This window comes from Sciurus vulgaris (genome assembly GCF_902686455.1).
Source record: "Sciurus vulgaris genome assembly, chromosome: 4".
NCBI classification, from domain to species: Eukaryota; Metazoa; Chordata; class Mammalia; order Rodentia; family Sciuridae; genus Sciurus; species Sciurus vulgaris.
The window spans coordinates 116,328,345-116,347,845 of record NC_136464.1 but is presented as its reverse complement, the minus strand read 5'-3'; the positions used below and the strand labels follow the sequence as shown (position 1 = coordinate 116,347,845).

The window sequence follows — 19,501 nt, the reverse complement described above, 5'->3', positions numbered from 1 at the left end:
GTATATGAAAGTATAAAGAATAAAAATCTCTCATAATTACATCATTTACATCATTTAGAAATAATCATTCTTAACACTTAGGGTCTTTCCCCCCAGTTTTTTCCATGCATATTTACAAACATGCCAAAAACCAATTTCTTCAGCTTGCCAGAGTCATCCATTGTAAATTGTTTTGTTATATTTTTAAATAATTGGAAATATGTAATTAGCATTGTAGGTTTAAATTGGAAAAGAACAATAGTTTTCAAGTGTTATATTTGCAGAAGATAAGGAACCAGTGGATGAATAATAAAAGCAGAGGCAAGCTGTCTTTTATTTTATGGACTTGTGTGTTTGCCTCTACCTATCAAACAACAAACTCAACAAAACAGCCTGATTGATGTGTTGTATGCAAGGTGATGGGACTTCTCTCAGGGTGGCAGCTAACAAGCTGCATCCATGGATTAAAAGAAAGAGGCTACATGTGGCATGTGGGTGTGTTCTAAGCAATTGCAGTTCAGAGAAGGCCAAATCCACATGGCACTTTTTCAGGTTTCATTAGTAATGGATTTGTGCTCTTTTGTCACCAAACTTGAAACGGTATTCTACCAGAAAAAATTAGGCTATATTTAACCTTTGGAACCCTTGGAATTCTTGAACATTGGTATATTTCATCTGGCCATTTACCCATGTCTGGTGCTTTAGGTATTCATTTTTGTCCCAATGGGAAAGTAGCCTGTGGAGTTTACCAACTTAGAGGATGTGAAAGCATTAAAAAAAGGCTGTTCTTCCAGTTATCCTTCTCTTTCCTGTCCTGCACTTTGCTGGTGGTGTGCTTACATGTCTTTCTCTGCAATCTCCATTGTTTCTCCTGTCTATCCCAGCTGCCACTACTCTAATTCAGGTCCTTTTTGTACAAATACATAGGCTTTTTAAGTACTAGGTGTTTGTACATTGTATGTAAGACTGTCATCAGATTCACTTGTCCTGATGCCAGGCTAGACTCAGTAATTTTTGTGCTCCAGAGAAACCATATGATGTCAACACCATCATTGTTACTCCAATTTTGTTATGAAAATTGAGTCATAGAATGGTCATGTTACTTGTTCAAGGCCATACATGATGCCAAATGGTAGAGTTAGGATTTGAACCCAGGCAGTCTGAGCTAAGATTGGGGACATCATGCTATGCCATAGGAAGGTGGGGTAAATCAGCTACACAAGCAGAGCTGAAGTTTTTCTTGGGCATATCATGTACTTTCTTGAGCACATTATATTTGTTTTTATTATCATCCCATGTGAAAATGTTGGCCACACCACCATCCCTGCTGTTTGATGTCCTTTTGTTCCTTTAGAACCCAGGAGAACTGTTTCCTTCATGAATCAAGATGTCACATCTCCCTAGCTGGAAATTGAACTGTACACTCTTGAAAGTTTCATTTGTTAGATTCTTCTTTGTTCCATATGTATGTAGGTGTTCCTTTTTCAGGGATAAGTCTCTGTGCCTTACATAGCCTTTGTATCTCATTGGCAATTAATACTAACTTGAACTGCGTTTAAGTCCTTGATTACTGCTGAAATATGAACTTGATCCAGGAGGCAATTTAGTGTCCTTATTGATTATTTAGTGTGGGAATTTAAAGATTAAGGGGTGTCTTAGGAATGTAAGCTCTGTGGTGTTATATAGAATTATTTTAAGGAAGTAAATTCTGCAGGTGGAAACTCGTTAGGAACCCATCACAGAATTGTGGTTATAAGGTTTTCTTCTATAAAGAAGGAAAAGCATAATGAGAGAAAGAACTTAATGTGGCCTCATTTACGATTTGCCCACAGGAATTTCCTCTCCCTCCCCATTGCTGAGCTGAGGATTTTGTTCTCTTCTCTTCCCTCCCGCTTGCCTTCTCTTATGGTTTTTGCTTTTTTTTTTTTTTTTTTTTCCTCCCTGCCTCCCTTGCCCAGCTAGACTGCCAGGGCCATTCTGGGGATGACCCAAGGAAAGAGAAGGGAGTGTGACTCTGAGTCCTTCCTTCTTCTCCAGCTGCCTCCCAGACATGGCTTTCATGATTTTCCCTAAAATTGGTCTTGCTTACAGGTTTCCATTTTATTTTCTATCCTTTCAGAGTTCTCTTATCTTAAATCTCACACAAAACCACTTTCCAAAACTTTGCCCCAGACTTTTTAAAACAGTACCTTAAAGTAGAATGGTAGGTATGGAAGGAAGGAAGCTTTGTATATATCTCTTTCCTGATCCCAAGCCTCTAAGTGCCTGTTTTAAGTAGACAGAACTTTTCTTATCCTGGCTTCTTACCCTGCATTTTACTTGTCTCGTCATTTCATGAGACCCTGCTCTGCAGGGTAGAAAGCAAATCTTTCTCCCTGTTAGCAGAGTGCCTGCAGCTGTAAATAGTTGTTGAACACGGCCTGAGTCTGCCAGGCTTTAGAGCAAAGTATGCAAGAGTTAAATAGGGTTTTCTTTGTTTAATTTTCTTTTAGTCTGGAAACTATTTAGCCATGTACATGATGTGTACATCATGTTTAATATTGTTTCTATGGAAAAAAGAAAATAATTACTAGGCATCAACCATATGCCTTGGTACCTTTTAAATGTTTTATTTAATCCCCTCAATAACCTTCAAAGTAGGTGGTATTATCCCTAGTTTTACCAGTGAAGTACTTGAGATTTGAAAGTTATGTAACTTGCCTCAGGCTGGTGAAATGCTTAGGCCACATATGTAATTTCTCTGACGCTATTTTTTTAAGTATTAAATGCTTTGAGGAGTGCCTTTTATATTGTTAAAACACCAACTGCTGACTTATTTTAACTTTGGAAGTTTTTTAGAATTTTAGAGCCAGTAGGAACTGAGATATCTTCTGATCCATAAAGATAAAATCGTTTTGAAGAAAGGTGGTATATATTTGTTGAAAATTCAACCAGAACCAAGTCTGTATTGGAAGTACAGAATTTACAATCTATCAAGTGGGCAGTGGGAGCTACCAGCAGTTTTAAATTGGGGTGTGATAGAATCATCAACATGTTCTATAACTGAAGTTCTGGCAGCTGTGGGGAAAGTGGACAAAAAGAAGTGCTGGAGACAGGTAGAAAGTCAGGAGATGACCACAGGAGATGGGGGAAGTTAGGTCTGAACTAAGATGGTAGCCTGAGGGAGGATGAGAAGGATGGAGTGATTCAGATGGTCTTTTGGGTTGTGAACTTGCTATTACTTTATTAAATTGTGTGTGTGATGGAGAGTAGGGGTGTGGATTATTGTCTGGAGTTTGGGGAGTGTCAGGGGAAGGAAGAAGAACAGGATCTAGGAAGAATCTAGTGTTTTTTAACTCGGGCGACTAGTTAGATAGTGGTGCAGTCACCCCAAAATGTGACAAACCAGAGATGGAAGAGCAGGTTTGGGGAGGAAGATAATGAATTTAATTTTAAAAACATCGGACTTAAACCATGGTTGGATTCATGGCAGTTAATGCAGTTTCTCAGGAAAACATGTAGTGAAAACAGTTGGAGGGCAACTGGGGAACAAGAGCAAAATGAAAGGAGAGAAAGAAGAGGAGCTGCCTATGGAAACTGAGAAGTGGCCATAGAGATGGGGTGGGAGAACAAGAGAAACTGGGATAGTGGGCAACTTAGAAGACTCTTTCTCAAAGGTGGGAATCGTTGGTGGTGCCTGGTAGTGAAGCCTGAGGTGAAGTGGATGAAGATTGAAGAGGGATTTGGCAGGAGGATAAACTGGGAAGGTGTTGTGTAAATTGGTATGGGTGGAAACACCACCTGCCTCTTTGGAAGAATGGTGTGGAGGATGGAGGAAAAGATTCCCATGTCTCTTTGGTGAGGGAAAGTAGCTCTGGGCCATGATTTGATGGTTGCTTACCTCATGTTTATGTCAACTTTCTGTCATTGTGACACATACCTGAGGTAATTTAAAAGGAGCAAAGGTTTATTTTGGCTCATGTTTTCAGAGATTTTAGTCCACAGTCATTGGCCATGTCACTTTGGGCCTGCGGTAAGACAGAATATCATGGGGGGGATGTATATGGTGGAGCAAAGTTGCTTACTTTATAATAGCTGAGAAATCAAGAAAAAGAGGGGAGGAGCTGGGTTCCAATAGCCCAAGGGCATGCCCCTAATAATCTAGCTTCCTCTAGCTAGGCCCCACCTCCTAAAAGTTCTGCCACTTCCCCAAAACACCGTAGGCTAATGACCAAATCTTTAATTCATGAGCCTTTGGAGGAACATTCCAGATCCAAATTGTAGCAATGTTGCATCCCACTAAGTCCCTAAAAAGCACTAAAGAACCATGTGGACACCAATTCAAAGATTGTGTTTCCTCTTTTATTCCTGACTTTACAATCCAAATCTATTTTTAGTGTTAATTTTCTCAAATAAATAGGCTTCCTTTAAGTCAACAAATTTGTCTAATTGAAAAAGTCAGAGAATAGTCTTTTACTTAATAGTACATAAGATTGACTCTGTCCTTTATTAATTCCCTTCTGTGGTCACATGAGAATCTTAATTCAGCAGATCTCAGAAAAATAAATCTTACTCTTGTGTTGCAGATCATTTTTGTTTTCCTTTAAAAATTTAGAGTATTACGCTTCATCAGGCTGACAGTGGGCTAGTCTCAGTTTTTAGTATATACTTCTGTTTAAACTGTACCTCATTTGAGGGAAATTGCTTTTATCTTAGATGCTGAGATGTTGATAGAGAACATCTCAGCTTCTCTTTTCTGGCATGGGTAGCTGAAACCACTTGATAATGCTTGTATCAGTCCTCAGGAATCTAGGTTTCCGTGATAATTTATAATCTTGTTCCATCCATTAAAAAGGTAATTTCCCCATTATCATCTTGTAATGCTGAGCTCCTTTGTAAAATGCTCACCTGCCATATATTTTGTAGAGAAAAATAAGGAAGTCGAAATCCTACCTGGAATCATGTTGAATCATTTTATGTTTGAACATAATTATAGCTATGTTCACATGCAAGGCATTTCAGAGATAATCTAATACAAGAAGCCATGTGCAGAGGTGCCTCAGGGAGGATCACAAAGGAGAGGCCACATAAATGGGACTTTGCAAGTCTTGTCCTCAAACCGTAATTATAATCTTTTCTATATGTGGTTTTGGGGGGAAGTAGTCTGAATAAGATTTTAATTTGTAAGTAGTGTTTTGGATATAAAAAATCTTGAAAACTAATGTCATAGTGTCAGAGAGAAGGCTCTACCAGGCTCAGTGACATACCTGAGATCACCTGATAATTGATAGGAGTACACCTGTTATTGCCCACATGGTCCGCTCTTTCTTGTGTATTATCCCAAGAATCAACACAACAGCCTACCAGACTAACTACAGAGAGGCTATCTCCCCTGTTCACAGTTTGAGAGAGGTGGTTTTAACATGTTCAAACAGATATTTATCCATTTCCATAATAACAGCTTTTTGTGGGGTGGTTCTTCTGAGCTAATGTAATTGTGAATCTCTTCCCTCTGTGGCTCAGACTCATTCTTCTTTGGTCTATATTTGGTAGAAGAGGCTAATGTTCACACTTACTGTCTCCCACAGTATGTAGTTTGAGACTATTTGTTTAAACTCCATTCTGCTTTTTTATTCTTCAGGCTAAAAAACCTCAGTTAGTGTTTTGAATATCTAACCCATCTTTTATCTCTGTGTCCTTACATAGCAATAGATTCTACATTTTACTCAGATTTTTTAAAAATAATTATGGTGAAGATGACCACTTAGTTTCATTTAGTCACTCTAATTTAAATATATGATGGTTTTGGTTTAGGAGTAGAACTAACAAGTAATTTTTTCTATTCTTAGAAAAGTTTTATTATATTTAGATTGGTATTCATCAAACTGATTATTAATGAATGTTATGACCATATCTGGACACCCCTATTTAAACTGCCTTTGCAAAGGACTTTCTGTTGAAAACTTTTCTATATTATTTGCAACACGTTTTTTCTTGCTAAAAAAAAGTCCTGTACTCATTCTTGAATTGTTAGTAATTATTTCTTGAGAACAAGAATTGTGCCTAACTCATCTTTATTTTCCCAAGTTCTAAGTACTGTGTCTTTTACAGAATAGATGCACAAGTGTAGAACACATGAATAGTGTTGTGGCAAGTTTATGTGTCCATATGGCATAGCAAGTCGTCGATCCTTTATTTCGTGCCTTTTATGTTTTTCTTCTCTGCTTCCTCCTGTTTTTTTTTTTTTTTTTTTTTTTTTCTTGTTGGTACTGGGTATTGAACCCAAGGACACTTTACTGCTAAGCTACCTCCCCAGCCCTTTTTTAATTTGAAACAAGGACTTGCTAAGTTGCTGAGGCTGACCTTGAACTTGTGATCCTCCTGCCTCAGTTTCCCAGGTCACTGAGATTACAGGTGTGCACCACTATGCCTGACCTTTGTGTTTCTTCTGATTCTTAGGTTCCTATTTTTCTCAGAATGTGGTCAGTTGAATTTTAAACTTGTTTTATGCATGGAGAAACTTAGGCAAGATTTTTTATTACCTGCCCCCTGGGCCCTGGGTTTGGATTTAACTGCCAAATTAAAATAAAGAATGAGTAGGTCATCTTCTCAAGTCAAATAGCTTTAGGAAGAACTTTTTAAAATAAGTTTCTTATAAAGTGCAAAACTAAAGGACTATTCTGGTAAGCTCATTATATTAAAATCTATATCTTTTTTACAAAGTAAAATATGTAAGTGATAAATGGTGAAGTTTTCACAATTTACTGAGTTTACTATAAAACTAAAATTTGGTTTAGAAAATGATAAAGTCCTGGCAAAAGTAGGAAGTTAGGATTCGTTTTTGTGCAGTAAATATGAAATGATAGAGGTGGAAATAGAATTCTACCTTTTGCTGAAGAGGCTATTCTTGGACATTTATAGGACGATGTTACTTCTGTGAAGTCATGGTCTGTCACTCAGGATGTCTCATAGTGATCCTCTTGGCATCTTAGAGAGTAGGTTCTCATGGTTGATAGCATTATGCATTTTGCAGCATGTGTAGCAGCTATGTTTTTACCACCATGTCCTTGTGTGGCAGTTGAAGAAGCAAAAATGCCTTGTCAAATTTGAGATCCCTGTGAAGGGGGATGGTAGCAGTCCTGGATGGATACCACCGGTAGCTGAATTATGTGTCTGTAAACCACTTTAAATTATGCAGCTAAATATGGTCATTATTGGACGTGGGTTTTTGTTTTATTTTTAAATATGTTGTTATTTTTTACATAAATGATTTAGCCAAGCGCAATGGTACATGTCTGTACCATTAGTTAACTCAGGAGGCTCAGGCTGTAGGAGCAAAGGTTGAAGGCCAGCCTCAGCAATTGAGAAAGACCCTGTCTCAGAATAAAATAGGGTTCTGTGGTAAAGTGCTCTGGGTTCAATCCCCAGTACCTAAATAAATAAATGAATAATATAAATTACTATACTTCATTCCTAGACAGCAAATAAGTGGTTTGTAAATTAGATTTGATTGTATGGTAGGCAAAAATCCTATGATTTATCAATGGCTAAGTGAATTATAGTATGATATGAAGGAAAATATTTATTCTTGATAGATTTTTTTCCCCTTATTTTAGCAGAAAAGGCAATAAATTTGGTGATACTTATATAAATAAAGGTTTTACAAATGCCACGGAAGAAAGGATGAAGCTTCTGGTTTATGATGAAATAATTCAAGTGTGCCTGTGTGCAGCTTCCCATCTTGCATGGATAGACTTTCCTCTGTGTGGGTGCCAGTGACACCTGATACCAGCGTTTCATGTTTTGTTTTCAGGATCAGTTCAGTGATATGAGAATCAGCATAAACCAGATGCCTGGGAACAGCCTTGACTTTGGGTTTACAATAAAATGGGATTTTTCCAGGATCTTTGTGGCATCAGTTGAAGAAGGTAAATCAGATTTAATTCTACTGAACTATCTTCTTTGTTATTTTATCCTATGGGGGGAAAAATGTAGAAATTAGTTTGTTTAATATAAGAGGAAAAATACATTTACTAATTTATTTTACTAATGTGAAAATGCATTAGTAAATAAAGAAGATGCACTGTCTTCCCTGAGACTGTTATTTGGGGTTGCAAATTTACATACTGTTTATTCCCCTTGCCTAATTAATTTTAGTTTTGAAGAAGACTTTTTCAATTTTAAGCTTAATTTTTTGAAATAGTAACAAATAGCACAGATTTTGATTGAAATTTCCATTATTAGCTGTTTTTTTTTTTTTTTTTTTTTGTGGTACTGGAGATTGAACCCAGGACCTGGCACCTGCTTGGCAGCCCTCTACTACTGACCTACTTTCCCAGCCCAATGTGGTATTTCTTGAGCATCCTAATATATCTATTGTTTACAGAGGAGGCAAAGGTCTTGAGACTTTTGTAAAGGGATTACCTCATCTACCCAGGGTTTAGCAAGTTAAATTCAGAAACTGCCAATTAATATACAGGCCTAAAATTAAAATGAGAACTGTTGTGTTTAAGAGGAGACCCTTGTTTACATCTTTTAGCTACACTATGTAAAAGTGTGTGTCAACATTGTTTTTTTCTTTTGATTGCTTAAATTAGATAATGGTATTTTCATTATGGCATTAATGTTATATAATATTAAGTGACTTTGTTTCCTTCTGCTCCCTTCCAGAGATTATCTGATATGCAAACTCAAAATATAGTACATATCACATTAAAAAAAATTTTTTGTAGTTGTGTATGGACAGAATGCCTTTATTTTATTTGTTTATATTTATGCAGTGGTAAGGATAGTACCCAGTGCTTCACACATGCTAGGCAAGCACTCTGTCACTGAGCTACAGCCCTAGCCCACATATCACATTTTTAACTTAAAAATAATTAAAATTTTCTTATCCTTTGGAGGTTAGTTAATTTTTTTTGATAGTAAGCTTATCATTTTTCCTGCAATGTCAATGCAGATGCATACTATTAGAATTAAAAAATGCCTTTGTGCTTTGTTTGTTGTAAATACTCAAATATTTGATATTTTTAAAAAAATGTAGTGACTCTTCTCCATCTGAAAACAATGAGAAATAGTTAGTTGAGATTAAGAAGTTATTTTTCCTTAATTTAAAGAAGCAGTGACTAGTAGAACATATAGGATTTTAAGAAAATCGATTGTTTAATTTACTTTAAATTAATTTTAGGTAGCCCAGCAGAATTTTCTCAGCTACAGGTAGATGATGAGATTATTGCTGTTAACAACACCAAGTTTACATATAAGGATACAAAGGAGTGGGAGGAAACTATGGCTCATGCTCGGGAAACTGGAAACCTAGTGATGGATGTCAGGCGCCATGGGAAGTCTGGTGAGTGAGTTTTACCATGTCTGGCTTTCTAAGTTGGGAAGCTGGTCTTTGGCAAGTGGTTGTAACAATTTGCTTTAATAACTTTGTATTTTTTCATTTACTTGTTGCTTATAAGTGTCTTGTCTTTATGTTGGAACAAATCTTGAATATGCTGTCTGAAAACTCTTCACTAGCAAGCTTACTGAATTCTACATTATATGACTAGTTATGTCCTGATCTGAGTGAATGCAAACATCAATTCAATGCAAATGTAACTGCATTCAGAGTCATTTGTAAGGATGTTGAGTATGAAGAATACCGTGCTTTAACTTTCTCTGCAGTAGCATAACTGCACTGGTATAAGAGCACGATTGGTCACATTCCTATTATTTATTCTCAAAGAATTTTCAGTATAAAATTTCTATTATTGTATTTCTGAGTTACCAGTTGAGATAGATGTGAAAGGGCAACAAATCTCTCCAGACCTATCAATTTATTATATCAAAATATCACATTTATTCTTGGCTTATAGAGAGATTCAGTAAATTTGCTCATCTTTTCACAACTAACATGATTTAACCTTTGTGTTTGGGAAGGTACTTCTTTTGCACTCAACCTGATTTGTCTGTCTGTCTTATATATGTGTGTTTTGTATATGTGCATTCAGTAACTTTATTCTTTCCACTTCACCATTTATGTGTACTCATTACTTGATCTTCATGTGCCAATCAGACTGGGGCAAAGACCAGCATTCCCTGCCATTTACACGGCATAAAACCCTCAATCTCACCAGTATGGCTACCAAAATTATAGGTTCACCTGAAACAAAATGGACTGATACAACTTCTGGAATTTACAACTCAGATAAGTCTTCAGATCTGTCAGTAACAACTGATTTCTCCGAAAGCCTTCAGAGTCCTGTAAGTATTTTGAGAAGTAGGAGTTTTTACAGAGACAAAGCCATGATATGAATTACATCTGTAGAAGAAAATTTATTTTCTTTAAACAATTTTAAATACCACATTTAAAACACAAATAATTGAATAAGGTAGTATATAGTAAACCAGTAAAATGTATTTTTGAAAACCATAAGGCCTTACTTATTAATGGGTATTATTAGTTACTTATGCAATGGTAAAATCAAAAGATTCCATAATGTTGTTTTGCAGGTATTTCTCACGAATCTTTTATCATTAAACCATCTCTCAGATCTTCATGAATGTGAAGTAGCAATTATGTAAAATTATACACTGTAACTTCTCTATATATTCTTTAGTCTTTACTGGCAAAGAGAATGTAGTCCTTGTATGCAATATAAAACCTCATCAAGCATTTTTAGTTTTTGTGTGGGTGTATTTGATAGGTAGAATTACCGGTATGATTAAGATATAATCAGTTCCATTAATTGAGTCTAAAATTATAATGTAGAATTTTTTTTCTAGGTGTCAAATAATACTTTTTTATATAGGTTTTGAAAACAGTATTTCTATTTATAGTATGAATTGTTCATTTAAATTAATAATTTAAATTTGTAACTATAACTTTTATTTAATAGAAATCTTGCTGCATTTTGAAGCAACAATTTAAATGTTCGTGAATCCCATATGACTATTTCACTTACTCATAAAGATAAGCCAAATGGACTAAAGACTATTTTGCCCATCATATTTCTTAGCATGTTACTGTCTGATTAAACTTAAGGTCATCCTTGCCTGAAGCTAGTCATTAATCCACAAGTAGTGGTGAATAATGAAAAAAATTTAAGTTTCTACTACATGTAAAGAGCTTTGGGGAATGGATCAATGTTCTTAAAACCAATCTTGTTAAAAGTTACTTTCACTGATGAGAAATGTATTATTTAAGCTCAAAGTTCAATTGAATAGAATATTAATTAGCATGTTCATCCTTTCTAGTACACTGAATCCAAAGAAATCAATGGAATTCATGATGAAACCAACACTTTTGAATCAAAAGGTAAATATCACCATTATAATTTACATTTGTAATGTAGAAAAAGCTCCCAGATTCTGCTATTATAGATTAATTTCTGTGAGTGAGAGAAAAACTGATCCACTGAAAGTTGAAACTAAAAGGTTAGCACACAGATCCAATTGCAAACAGGTGGAAGGGCGTTCAATTCCAGCGTTAAATAGTTCAGGAACTGCAAACAAAACTTTGGCAGCATGTTCTGGGTGCCTGTATGCCTAAGCCAAATAAGAACAGGTTTTCCTGAGGCCAGCAGCTTTCTGGCTGTGGCATGCTGGCAAAGGAAATCTTCATTAAATACAAACCAATGAATGAAATTTCCTTTTGCCCTCTGTTGTTGTGAAAGAGACAAACATGGAGGCAGCTAATCTTAACAGAGAAATGCCAATGGTAGCAACAATTGTTGGTGGTCTCACTTGTTTGTTATAGAAAGAAGGCACAATATCTATGGAAATTTGGAGTTATCATTCTCTTTCTTCTTCTGCCCAGACACAAATAATTTAGCTATTGCGTACCATGTGCCATTCTTTAGGCATACAAAATGAACAGCAAAAATCTCTCTGTTCAACATGGCCAGGGAAAGAGACCCAAAGAAAATGAAGCTTCATTTACCATGAAATGAGGCTGCCAAGAATGGAATGGGTTTGCATAGTGTTTGTTAACTTCGCCAGTTTATTATATACTGTGGAAATCCAACCCAAATTTATAAATTTCCTTTCCCTCATTGATTATATCTCTTTGTATTTCATTTCCAATAGAAAAGATTATAATTTTTAAAATATACATAAATATACATATTTTTTTAGTTGTAGGTGGACACAATACCTTTATTTAATTTTCATGTGGTGCTGAGGATCAAATCCAGGGCCTCACATGTGCTAGGCGAGCACACTACCACAGAGCCACAACCCCAGTCCCAATATATTTAAATTTTTTAAATTTCATTTTTTTAATTAAAGGAGTTTTTAAAACAAGCATTGCTTATTTTTCTTCCTGATACTAAATCTAAGACATCTTGGTCCTCTTCTGCCAGTGACCCAGGCAGAGCCAACCAGTAAAGATATCTAATGCTCTAATGACAATAGGTCTACACACAGGTCCTGCCATTTGAAGGTTTTGTTTAGAAAAATGAACAGCAACCACTATCAATTATTAATCACAGTATATTTTATGCCATAATTTTGTCACAGATCTGTGGGATGTCACTGTTTTCCAATTATTATTATTTTTTTACTGAACTTCATTTTGTCTATTTAGGTTAGTAGCTACAAGATCTTGAAAACTAGGGCAAAATATTCTAGTTCAAACTATCTTAATTTTAGTATTTATTTTCATTTGATCTTTCTTTAGGTATTATTTATTTCATTTTGCTCCTCCTCCCCAGTCATTTTTAGTTCTTCTAATAACATGAAGATTATGAAGATTCTTTGATACAGAAAATGCTTGATTAATTAACCTAAGCAAAATGTGTTAATTTCCATTTCCCTAAAGCTTTGTGACCTAGCATGGACTGTATGACTTTTGCAGCTGTGAAAGTATGATGTTGTCTACTAAAATTTATTAATGAAAATATTCGTTCCTTTTACTAATATAAATGTAATATAGAGTGCTAAGTATGTGTATCCGTAGCCCCTGAAATAATTCATGTTTTCTTTGGTATTAGTTTGGTTATTAAAAAAAGAAAATTGCCATAGATTTGAAAGGTGTGTCAGGTATCATTTAATTTACCAGTGGTGAGAAATTAAAATGAATGATATGGTATTTATTATTATTTTTTATTTTCCAACTAGCATCCGAACCCATTTCTTTGAAAAACTTAAAAAGACGATCACAATTTTTTGAACAAGGTAAACCACAAAGCTAACAGTACATTCCCTTTCACGGACTTGTTCTCACTCTCCATTCTTCCTCATGGTCTGTGGTTCTGGGCTTTGAGCCTCTTGAATTTGGCTGTCATTATGACCCAGCAACATAACCCATTTCCATTCTTTTCCTAGGCTCATCAGGCTTTTCTTACAGTTCATGGGTCTACCTCTGTGGTAATGGGTCTTTGTGTGTCCTTTGTATAGCTCTAAAGGTTTTTTCTCTTTTAACTTATTAAAAAAGAAAAAAATTGAGATGCTGTTAAACACACACGTTTTTCCACTGGGTGGTAACAGTAAGAAATGAGGAGTTTCATTTAAACCTTACTGCTTCCTACAAATTGCATAATATTAGACTACACCAACATACAATTGGCCAACTTTTAAAAACTGACCTGATTTTGGTTGTGGAAAATGCCCTAAATAAAGAACAGAATTATTTGCTGCGGTGGGATGGTAGCTTTGGAATGTTGATGTGACTGCTCTGTGGACCTCAAAGTAAATGAATTTCAGTTGCATCTGAGGACAGGTGCATTTTGGGCTTCTTGATGTTGGTGTAGTTGGGCGGGGCTGCTTCACAATGCGTGATGCATGTGGCATTTCCTCCCTTTCACGTTTGTCGGATGCTCTGTCTCATGAATGCAATTTGAGCTCTGTTTTTTGCTATGAAGAACTTAAAAGTAATATTCAACATTCAAGATGCAGCAGCTGAAGGCGATTGTGCTGTTGCTGTCTAAAATGTTATTGTCTCTTTTAAGATTAGTGAAACACAAACCTGCCTTATAACATGATACTGGGCTTGTGTATATTGTGTTAATCACCTGCTGTTCTTCCTTTGGTGGGTTAAGGTCTCTTTTTAACCAGAGATAGCTTGCCAGCTATGCATGTCTATTTGTGTCAATATCCTTAGTGTTTTTGATTCATCTTTTAAACTATTGTTTTTATATAGTTATTTAAGTCAAATAATATTATACTCCTAGCTCTAATTGGTCAAAATAAAATAATTTATTTTCATTCTCTAATTTTTATTTTCTTTAATAAACTATTCTGGGAAGACAATTCTTCTGTCTCAAAGCAACTTTCTTTAAAAAATTATTTAAGGGAATACTTCGACAACTAGGGTTTCAGGAAAATTTATAAATAGTGATGCTAGTAAATTTTCTGAAATTTTACTTTTTTATAATCATTGTACTTTGTACAGACACATACTTATGTAGGCTCCTAAGGATAAAAATAATAAGATTGTGCCTTGAAGTTCACACATGAAACTTGGCTACTTGTTTTGCAAATGATTGTAAAGGCACTTGTTATAGTGGCATGGTTCTGAAAAAAAAAAAAAAATGACTTGTATCTGTCACATTATAATTACACAGTTACAAGTAAATAACTGGATTTGTTAGATGTTGTAACATTTGAGGTTCTTTTTTTCCTGTTAGGCCAAAGTGTAAGATCCTGTCCAATTTAATAATAAAAGAACCCTAAAATGCTTTCAGGATGCCCATTGATTCAGCTCTGGTACCTGGAGCTAGTGTGTGCCTTTGGCACCCCTGGTCTATCTTCTTGTTATTGGCTTTGAATTAGAACAGTTAACAGATGGAACTAAAGGGCAAAAAGCACGTATTGACAGTTGTTTTTAAAAAGTTTGTGTTACTTAGTGTACTGACATAGAGATGGTTAGGGATATAACTTTCTGAAAGGAATTGTTTCATAGAAATGAAAAGACTTATATTGTATTTTTTTTTTCCCTTCTTGTCCACATGCTGCAACACAGGAAGCTCTGACTCTGTGGTTCCTGATGTAAGTAGTATTCATTTGTAGTTGGGAAATAAGTAAGGTGAGCTTGTGGGAACAAACTTGTATGCAGTATCATTGCTTACATTAGAGTGTATCAGGTAGTAAGTAATCCTCCAAGTTGAGAAGAGTTACTTTGAAACATTAAGCCATCTCTTCTTTGGTACAGTACAAGCAGAGTGTAAGATGAATAATTGATATATGCAAAAGTGGTTCAATAGATGACTTAATGAAGTTCCATTGTCGTTCTCTGATAACTGGTTAGCTTCCAGTTCCAACCCTCAGTGCTCCCAGTCGCTGGGCATGGGATCAAGAGGAGGAGCGAAAGCGGCAGGAGAGGTGGCAGAAGGAGCAGGACCGTCTACTTCAGGTAGTGTGGGATGGTGTGGGTGAATAGAAATTAGGTTTAGCTTTCATGGCTTCTCTTGGTCCATGACAACTAGTATTGAGAAGAAAATTTTTAAAAATAAGATCAACAATTTCATCGCTAATATTTTTTTGTAGGTAGCACATTTTGCATTAAACAATTAAATTTCCAGTTTGAAGATTTCCAGTTATTTTTTAAAAATCATTTTTATTAGCTCTTACATGTACTTCAGAGTACATGAGGGGGTGCACTCAGGAGAGGTGAATAGTCTGTGTGAAGACTTAGTTCTCAGTGATTGACTAGGTCCAGTATAGAGTTAATTAATTTCTCTCACAGTTAGCTGGAGGCTTTGATGAATTATGTCTGTGGTAAAGGTTAGATATAGATCTAGTTTGGTGTGTGGACCCTTTTCTAACATCTGCATTTTAGTTCCATACAATTCTCTGCTATTTTAGGGACTAAAATCTGGTTGGTTGAGTGAAAATAAAATCATGTCTTTAAAGGTTGAGGTTTGGGAGAGCAAAAGTGTTAATGAAATATTCTTAAAATAAAAAGTTATTAATATTGACTAATATGCTGTGTTTTCTCACAGGAAAAATACCAACGTGAGCAAGAGAAACTGAGGGAAGAGTGGCAAAGGGCTAAGCAGGAGGCCGAGAGAGAGAATTCCAAGTACTTGGATGAGGTAGCATTGAAATAGGCCTCTTACTTCCTTCTCTTTACTGGTTGGTAAAACTAGCCAAGAAGCAAGGGACTCCTCATTTCCCTCTGAGTTTGGCCACATGTTTACCTCTCTAGCTTTTTGAAAAATATAATGAGCTCCAGTTTAGAATTTTGCCTTGGTTTTTCAATCTTTCTCTTAGTTTTTCTATTAGGATATTGAATAATTATATTAATAGAACTTCAGTGCTTCTCCCTCTAACTTATACCTCAGTCACTAATGTGACCTTTTTAAGCTCTGTGTGGTGGTGCATACCTATAATCCTAGCTACTCAGGAGACTGAGGCAGAAGAATTGAAAGTTTGAAGCCAGTCTGGTCAACTTAGCAAGACTCAATCTTACAACAAAATCAAATAAAATGGCTGGGGATGTAGCGCAGTGGTACAGTGGTTGCAAGCATGTGTGAAGTCCTGGATTCAATTTTAGCACCACCAAGAGGACAAAAAAGCAATGAAATTTTTAGTAACTACAATTAATATCTAAACTTAGTTTCTATATATGTGAAATTATCGATATACAGATTGAGATGGATTTCTTTTTTCTACTGGTCACATAGGAACTGATGGTCCTAAACTCAAACAGCATTTCCCTGACCACACGGGAGCCCACCATTGCCACTTGGGAGGCCACCTGGAGTGAAGGGTCCAAGTCTTCTGACAGGGAAGGAACCCGAGCAGGAGAGGAAGAGAGGGGACAGCAGGAAGAGGATGTTGTTCATGAGGACCAAAGACAGAAGCTGCAGGAACAACTCATTCTTGAGAGAGAGCGGAAACTGAAGGAGCAGCAGGCTCAGGAAGAACAGGAGAAGAAGCTGCGGGAGGCTGAAGCTGAGGCACAGAAGCACCGTGCAGAAGAGCAGAAGCGCCAGGCAGAGATAGAGAAGGAAACTTCAGTCAAAATATACCAGTATAGGAGGTCTGTCCCCACCACTGACGGGTGCACGGGAGTTTAAATAGGATTGGCTTCATTGGTCTTCTGCTTCAAGAGACCTCGTTGGTCTTCTGCTCCTACCATCCTTGCTTTGCACAGTGAATGCAAGAAGCACAGCAGAGCCTTTAAATCACAAATCCAGTCACGTCACCAAAATTCCCTGCTCAACTCTCCAGATGACTTCCTGCCCCTTAGAACACTGTCCAGTCCTCACCATGGTGTGGAAGGCTTATCTGAGCCATGCCTTGGCCCCTTGGCCTACCACTTAGTGCTTACTACTCTTGCCCACACTTGTCTGCTGCAACCACACTGGCCTTCATTTTCTTCTTTGAAAATATCCAACATACTCCGCATCTGGACTTTTATATTTTCTGTTTCTCTTCCTGAAAATGTCTTTCCTCACCTATTTGTGTGGCTTAGTCATTTTATTCAAAGCTCTGCTCAAATGTGACCTTCTTAGACTTTCCAGAATCCTTCATTTAAAATATGTGACTCTTCCCTTCTTGTCTGTATGCCCTTATCCTGCTTTATATTATGACTTTGTCTTTCTGTTGGCCTGCCTGCCCCAGTAAAGTATAAGTGCAAAAGAGGCCAAAAAATTTGTTTAACTTCTGTAGCCCAGCCCTAGAGTAGTACTGGGTCATGGTGGGCACCCAGTATCTGCTTGTGGAATGAGTGACATATGAGTAACCAATGTCTGTTAGCAGCAGAAGGAAGTGAAGCTCAAAGTGATTGATTGAAATACTATATCTGAGTTTTTAACCCACAGACCATTTGCATAAAGGGATCAGAATAACATTATTTTAGTATCCTTGCCTTAGAGTTTTATATTTTGATTTATATTTGATTATAAGTTTGTTTGTTTTGTCAATCTTTTAGGCCAGTTGATTCCTATGATATACCAAAGAGAGAGGAAGAATCTTCAGGTTTTCTTCCTACTGACAGGTGTGTATAGCATTTCTTTTTATTTAGTAGTGACTTGTTTCAGATAAATGGCCCCAGTTTTGCTTAGATGTTTTGTAAAACTATTTTACCCGTTGTCTTTTGTGTAATACAAAGAGAACTTGCTGGTTGATCTCTGTATCAGTTTTTGCTGTGTAATAACTACCTCTAAACTTATTGACTTAGCTATGATTTTGTGGGTCAGTTTTTGGACTGAGATAATTGGGCATTTCTTTTCCGTGACTGGGCACACTCATGCATCTGCTACTAGCTGACTAGCCAGCTTTGCTTTTGAGAATTGGCTGGTTGGCTGGCAGCTGGGGCAATGGGAGCAAATGGGTTATGTGTCTTTCAGCATCTAGTTAGCCCGTGGGGTTTTAGGTGCATGGCAGTTGGTCAGAGAAGAGAAACTTAAAGACAGAGGAAGCCTACAAGGCATCTTGAGGTCTACATTATTGTCTAAAGTAAAGTCATAAGGCCAGCTCGAGTTCATAGAGGGAAGGAGTCACATTTGCAAAGGATAATGGATGTGGGAAGAATTGTGTCTTTTTTTTTTTTTTAGTAATATACCATAGGTTTCATTTAAAAAAGATTATGAGTAATAGTGCCAGATTACCTAAAAATAGGTTGTATAAGGGCATATGCAATGAAAGTTGTGACATTTCTTTTAGTTTGGTTGGAACCAGTTGCTTAGTTTTGAGGAATGAAGATAAAATTTCAGATAACTTTTGGGGTAACTTTATGAAAAGTTACATGTGTTTTAAAATTTCTTAAAGCATTAAGTTTTAACATTTAAAGTAATTTTTAAAGTGCTTTGCAACTTTGAAATCACTAAGGACCTATGAACAGTGTCAGTCCAATAAGTATCTAGTGTAGGACCTATAGCTTACATTTGAAGAGCTGAAATTCCTCCTTTAGGAAATTTGTTTTTAGTTTTAGATATAAGGAAAAACTTATAGGCAATCTGAATGACTGAAAAAGGGTCATTGGAAAGGAGAAAGGAAAGGAATGACTAGGTAGGAATGGGCCAACAATAACTATTAAAAAAAAAAATCTAATGATAGAAGACCTTGTTCATAATGAATCAGAGTTTAAGTTATTAAATGTTGATCTCTCTTTTAGAACTATGAATTTCTATATTAAAAAAAAGCTTTATTTATATAGCTTGTTACCTTGATGAAGATAATTAAAATGTAGGGAAAGGAAACTTAAGGAATTCTGAAAAATATCAAATCCTCTAGACATTGCAGATAAAGCCTTACAGGTATGAATTGTGGCTAGACATCTGGTATTAACTGGTTTTTCTTTGTAAATAAGTGAAGTTTTTTAAGATTGTGTCTATCAGTTGTACTTTATTATGTATTATAGATTATTGCATTGCATATATAAAGATGTTATATACATATTTATGTTCATTTGAATAATTGCATTGCATTTATAAAGATGTTATATACATATTTATGTTCATTTGTAGAGTGTTATTGTATAATACTCTACATTATTTTGTATTATGATTACTATTATTTTTGAAGCTCAGTGTACTTAGTAGAGTGAGAAGGAAATTAGTATGTTTTGGTTGATAGACCTAAAGTTAAGCATTTTCAGAAGTTGGTATGC

General features: G+C 36.0%; 1 protein-coding gene across 9 annotated transcripts in view; it reads left to right on the top strand.

The window, feature by feature from the left end:
• Positions 1 to 19,501, top strand: part of LMO7 (LIM domain 7) — a 210,530-nt gene that overhangs the window by 178,629 nt on the left and 12,400 nt on the right. For 5 of the 9 annotated variants that reach the window (XM_079138909.1, XM_079138914.1, XM_079138913.1 and 2 more), the window contains 10 exons: positions 7,772 to 7,886; positions 9,146 to 9,307; positions 10,019 to 10,206; positions 11,200 to 11,260; positions 13,063 to 13,119; positions 14,906 to 14,931; positions 15,191 to 15,295; positions 15,885 to 15,977; positions 16,569 to 16,927; positions 17,822 to 17,887. In XM_079138909.1, coding sequence (XP_078995035.1) covers positions 7,772 to 7,886; positions 9,146 to 9,307; positions 10,019 to 10,206; positions 11,200 to 11,260; positions 13,063 to 13,119; positions 14,906 to 14,931; positions 15,191 to 15,295; positions 15,885 to 15,977; positions 16,569 to 16,927; positions 17,822 to 17,887 — 1,232 coding nt within the window. The remainder of the gene's footprint in view (positions 1 to 7,771; positions 7,887 to 9,145; positions 9,308 to 10,018; positions 10,207 to 11,199; positions 11,261 to 13,062; positions 13,120 to 14,905; positions 14,932 to 15,190; positions 15,296 to 15,884; positions 15,978 to 16,568; positions 16,928 to 17,821; positions 17,888 to 19,501) is intronic. The other 4 variants (XM_079138916.1, XM_079138911.1, XM_079138915.1 and 1 more) reach the window with 1 other exon arrangement.